The sequence below is a fragment of the Mugil cephalus genome, chromosome 8 (assembly GCF_022458985.1).
Source record: "Mugil cephalus isolate CIBA_MC_2020 chromosome 8, CIBA_Mcephalus_1.1, whole genome shotgun sequence".
Taxonomy (NCBI): Eukaryota; Metazoa; Chordata; class Actinopteri; order Mugiliformes; family Mugilidae; genus Mugil; species Mugil cephalus.
Genome location: NC_061777.1, coordinates 21,803,054 through 21,809,165, shown reverse-complemented (window position 1 = coordinate 21,809,165; position 6,112 = coordinate 21,803,054). Strand labels below are relative to the sequence as shown.

Here is a 6,112-nt window from a genome sequence, read left to right as displayed (position 1 = left end):
AATAAAACTGTTCGACAGTAACATTGATGAAATCGTTACATACTATATTATAATCATAGCTATATGTAATCAGTGAAATTATGAAACTAAAGTAAATACAATGTTGCCTAGACAGTGAGGGAACACCCTAATCCTAATTGCATCCATATAGGTCGAATATGGAGGAAATGATAATGCACATATACTGAAGGCCTATATTTTATTATTTGTTAGTATTCCCCATATATGGATAATATTAATAAACAAATACTAATTCCCTGAAAATAATATAACTATGTACAACTCCATGTAGCATTTCAGGTCACAGACCAGTTTTTAAACCAAAGAAGGAATGTATGCCTTGCCATGTGAATTTGTGCTCATAATATAAAGATGTCTGGACACATTATTTACTACCCTCTAGTGGTATACGGCCACAAAGAAAACTCTGGTTTGGCCTTGATTTGCATCTATGCATTTTCTGATTCCTCTGGGAAGAACTGGGAATCTTTCGCATGGATGATAGTAAAGTCTTACCACATTGTAAATCAATCAGTGCGAGAGCTAAATTCAACTGTACTTTTATAATTTGCGTGACGTGACCTTGCAAGGTCTGCAGTGGGTTGTAAAAAGCATTATTGCCACCTGGGGCTGCTGACGTGACGTTAGACATCCGAGTGTTGCTGAAAATTAATCACATAAAATAAGACACAGTCACAAGAAACACCTTCTTTCCAGGCATGATTTATTGAAAACACACCAAATGTATACTCTACAAACCAGTATTTTTCCGTTATGTTTAACAAGCGTAATATTTGCCTCTGGGTATTAGTAAAATTAACATAATACATTCTGTCACTGTGGCATCGCTTCTGCTCGCTACCAAAGCATTAACAACTTTACTCCTCTAGGAAATCAAAACCCTTTTTCGAACGACTCTATCATTTTAAAAGTTTATAATACAATGTAATACAAGGCAGAAACCCACCAACAGTCTAAACTACTTCTGGTTGTGGGGGGAGGAGGGGGCAGTGGGGTACAGGATGAACGAAGTGATGAGGTGAGTGGAGGGAAGGATGAGGGGAGGCTGCCACAGAGTGAGAAGGTGAACAGGGGTCATGGAAGAGATGACAGTTGAAAGGGGAGGAATAAAGTTATATAAAACACACTTATCTTTATCTACCATGGAAAAGGTTAAGGCACATGATAGGTACAAACACATCTGCTACTGAGTAGTACAGTTACTTTATTTTGACGGTCTTGAATCAGTTATATCTACACAGGTAGGTTTGTTTGATTTTATGTGTGTCCGTGTCCATTTTTGCTTACAGCACAGTCGCTTGGCTCTTTATTTTGTAAATGTACAATGGGCTGCACATTCACAAAACCAGAAACACCCTTTTTGTGAATTCATGTAAATTCAACTCCAGATCCTTTGGTTGTGGTACTGCGTAGTGCAGTTAGGAGTAGACAGTCATATGGGTCTTTGTCCAATGATAGCACACACTTCTGAGGACACACAAAAGGGATGCTGGGTATCGTAACGATTTTAGCTTCTGAAATTAAAATGTATACAGTAAGATTTTTTTTGTAGTTCATTGATTTTTACCACAACGCACATCTTTGTAAACACCGTGTAAAATATGCAAGCTTTATAAAGTCACATACGTCACAAAGAAAAAAAATCAGACTTCAACGCAGGCACATGCCGTTCGCCTTGATGACACGAGTGATACCACCTTTAACTGGATTCTCTTCAATGGCAATATGTTTCTGCATCCATCCACTTCCCTACGTCTCAACTTAGCACTCTATAACACTGTAAAAATATATACTATATGACCAATCTTTACGTTTTAATTTATACAGTGCGATGCAACGTCTTAGTTTTGCCTCCGCCCACATCCAATCATCCGCCTGTTTTCTCTTCCTGCACATGAATGAATTAGTTAATATCCAAATGACACCACAAAAGAACCGGCACTTGGAAAGAATAGAATATAAACATCTGTACAGATTTTTCTTCATGCTCACAACTGAATTATTCCTCTTTTAGATGCACTAGCAAAGGAGGGTTGGTGAGAACTTGGTCTAAATGCAAATGAAGAAAGAAAAAAAAAAATCGACGGGATTTCTATTAACACTGCCACCTCGTCTTTTCAATTACCTCTGTCTGACCTCTGACCCCATCCAGGATGCCTATTACGAAGACGCAAGGGCTGCCAGAAAAAACATCATCACCTTTACAAAGAACACTGCAGATAAACTCTTGTTTTCTGTGATCTTTCTTGACAAATAGAAAATATAAATAGGTGATTGTTGGCGTAACTCGACAATATTTGACACACATTTAAGTTATATGGTTATTTCTTGCTTAGAAACACGGCGATCCTTTATCAAATGAGATGTGCTTTCCAAACAATGTTATATTAATATACAACTAAGAAGTCTGACATTTTTGTAGTTTTTTTTCATTTTACAGTTTTTTTCTTTTGACCCTAATATACATTTATATAAAACTCAACAAAAATAAAAAAAATGCTTTTAGATCTATCCAAGAGAGCAAACTTCTGTCTTTCTTTTCACAAATCATTTATAAACAAAACGCCTTAGATCCTCTTTGATACACATCACTGACAAACAGCAACCAGCCAGGAAACCAGTGAAACGCAATCACTGCACTACCTGAGTGGTTACACAAGTAACCACGGCTCTGTGAGTGAAGGTCAACTTGCCATTTGGCTTGTATGTGTTGACCATAGTGAAACAGAAAGTCTTTGTTGCTTTTGTCCGTTTCCATTTTAGCTTATCTGTGTGATGCAATGTGAACAGAAACTCTATCAGATGTACTCATTGTGTCACTTGCCTTCCTTCACACTACGACTTGCAGAATCCTCACTTTATAAAATAGACATCAATCACACATTTGATTTCAAAGCATCTCAGTGCACTTTTTTTCATGAAAAAACACAGTGAACCCAAATGGATTTAAGTTCATGAGAGCAGGCTGCTGGGAGTACATGTTTATCCACTACTGTATGCTACAGCTCTTTTCTTAGGCTCGGTTACTTTCCTTCTCCTGTATCCATCCCCTCAAACCAAAAACAAACATCCTGTGACCTTCAAACACACCAATCCAAACTTGTTCACATCAAAATACCAAAGTTTGACAACAACCTGAAAGTAAAATTCTCCAAGACACATAACATTTGCAGTAAAGACATCTTACAGACTTGAAAACTTTGAAAAGGATAAACAAAACAATTATTTCCCATTTCTGCTCCAACAAGTTCCCTTCCAGTCCTTCCAACACACGTTCCTTTCCCAGTCACTTTCTTTACTCCATGGTATCTGCTCATCACGTTCACTCCTCCTCCTCCAGCACCAGCCTCAGTCCTATTCTTGTCACTGGTAAATCTCAACAAGAGTCAACTCTGTAAAGTTCAAATGATGTCCAGTGGGAATGTAGATATGACAAAGTAGTAAGAGTAGTGTCTTTTTTTTTGTTTGTTTGTTTTTTTCTCTGAAAAGCATGAGTGAACGCTGGCTGCTGCTGGGTAGTTGCTGTTGTGAACAAATCTTTTTTTTCTTTATTCTTTTTCTGTACAAAGTCCAACTCCAAAGATGAGCTCCATGTGAAATGGCAGTGGTGATATGAGAGATCCTCTTCTCGCAGGGGTGTCGCTCCGTTGCTATTTTAAGCCTGAAGCACACGGGCAAGAGACAGAAAGAATGTTAGACGCTCCATCTATTCAGTTTGAAATAACAACAGAGAGTTTCAGTTCAAATTCCGCATGCCCACTCCGAACCCAACATTATCATTCCCCCTGACTAACGGTAAGTTAAACACTGTGCAGTGATTTAAAGGCTGGTAGTGTTTTACATATTTATTACAGTATACAAATCCTATTACACCAAAGCCCATAACAAAAATGTGTCACTTTGTTTTTATATCACTTGATAAATTCCCAACACAGACTCAGTCCAAAGGCAGTTTGGTCCTAATCAAGACCAAATCAATCTTAAAAGCCACACTCATCATATTTCCTTTTCCACAGTTCAATAAAATGTTTATGTAGAATGTTTATGTAATTTAGGAGGGGTGCCTTTCAGCTTATTGTTTTGGTTTTCCATGCTACAGATTTATTTATTTATTTATTTATTTATATTTTTACATCTGTTGTATTACTCTGAACAAAATATGAAGCTCTTCCAATCACAGGAGGCAACTATTTTCCACTGGGCACTATGATCACCATCAAATCATACATGTATCAGTAAAGCAATCTGACTTTTTGGACTTGACAATCCATGCAACTGTACGCTAACCAGTTTATCATGTCAACCTAGTTCTACCTTTTAACTTATCTGGTATTGTGTCATTACTTTATTATAATTTACAGTGCTAGTAACCAAACCATTAGCCTCCTGAGACCTGAGCCTCTTTGATATGTTTTGTTAAATTCTCCAAAGACCTAAGAATTATAAAAACTGAGCATCATCTTTGAGTGGGACGTTTAATCCCAATGTCCTCAAATGGGTACTTGCTTATTACTACTGATGGAATCTGTTAAATGTGCATGTCATATCAAACTAGAGATGGTAATAATCATAAATAGAGAAGTTTCAACCAAAAAATAAAAATAAAATAAAGATTTTGGGGGCGCTGTTTAGCTCAGTGAGTAGAGCACACGCCCCGTGTGTTGGGGCTATAGTCCTCGCTGCAGGCAACCCCCGTTCCATTCTGTCTCTCTCCACTGTTCTGTCAAATAAAGGCTTAAAAAGCCCAATAAATATATTTTGATAAAAAGATTTTGCTGAAATGCCCTCTATCATGCTATCATTTTTTACACCGACTAGTGTATTGACCCTTTGCTACTACTAAATGGCAGATAAAGGTGTCCACTTATGAGGACAACAGGTCTAAATGAAGCAGAATAAGCTGCCCCAAACCTACAATTGTAGAAAATTGTGTGACCTAATGACCCCATGTGAGGATGCAGGGTCTCAGGAGGTTAATAACTGAAGCTTTAAACGGAATACTGTGTGTTGCAGCATCTCTATCCTTCAGTATCCTTTTGTAACACCCCAACTTTTCCACATCAACTCCAATATCCCAAACATTAATGCCATTACATTTTTGTGAAAGGGTCTACTACAGAGGGAGTAGTTTAGCTTTGGTCGTTATATCTCTGGGCATTAAGAAAAACTATTATAAAGCTACTATCACCAGCCTTATCTTTGGAAATGTCATAATTTTCCAGAGTAGGGAGCACATTATGCCATCAGTGGATAATAAATTTGAAGTGAAACTCTTCAGCTGTGCTTTGACATCTAACAACAAGACTGTCAGCCAACATTATCACAGTTGTGGAGAAGTTACCATCACTGTCAATGCTTCAATCATCTCAGTCTAGATGGCAGAAGGAGGCATGAGACAGTGAAACAGATGCTTAACGTGCTGGAGGAAATCCTGCATGTGCTAAATGTGAAGTGAAAATGACTTACCTGATGCTTCGTTCTTACCTTCTAGCTGATTTTTACTAAAATTATATCACCACTGACACTACTTTATCTATCAGAACAGTCCCTGTGATGACATGGACATGAGAGAGCTGAATGGACACCACAGAGAAAGGTGATTGAGATTAGAAAATAACAATGAGGGATGCGGTGAGGTGTGACAAACGAAAGCAAGGAGGAGGCAGGAACAGATCAATGATGCTGACAATGCTATGACTACTACTAAAGCTCACCCAGTTCAGACTCGTGGATGCTGCTTCAGACTGGTTCAACATGCAGCCTTTATTAGATTTGAGGGGGCTTCATTCAGCATTCCACTGAATTATATTTGATTTTCTCTAATCAAACAGACATTTTTGGAAACCTCTCAACCACCAAGAAGCAAATATTTTTTCTTTAACTTGCATGAAACAATGATAATTTGAGTTACATAAGATGACACTTAGTTATAACCTGGAATTTAAACACTAAATATTCAAGTCAGCTACTCCAGACTTCAAAATGAGTGTGAGCTCACCCTCCACCGCATATCTGCCTTAAAGATAGTAAAGAAATAGATATGTATGAGTCGATAATATGTGCATATAAGTGTGTTCGCGCTTATTACGTG

General features: G+C 37.8%; 1 protein-coding gene across 13 annotated transcripts in view; it reads right to left on the bottom strand.

Annotated features, from left to right (window-relative positions):
• Window positions 1-707: 707 nt before the first annotated feature.
• arvcfb (ARVCF delta catenin family member b) overlaps window positions 708-6,112 on the bottom strand; it is a 190,415-nt gene continuing 185,010 nt past the window's right edge. For all 13 annotated transcript variants that reach the window (XM_047593063.1, XM_047593069.1, XM_047593067.1 and 10 more), the window contains one exon: window positions 708-3,682. Coding sequence is in view for 2 of the 13 variants with exons in the window: in XM_047593069.1 (XP_047449025.1) it covers window positions 3,677-3,682 (6 nt within the window). In the remaining 11 variants the exon portion in view is untranslated. The remainder of the gene's footprint in view (window positions 3,683-6,112) is intronic.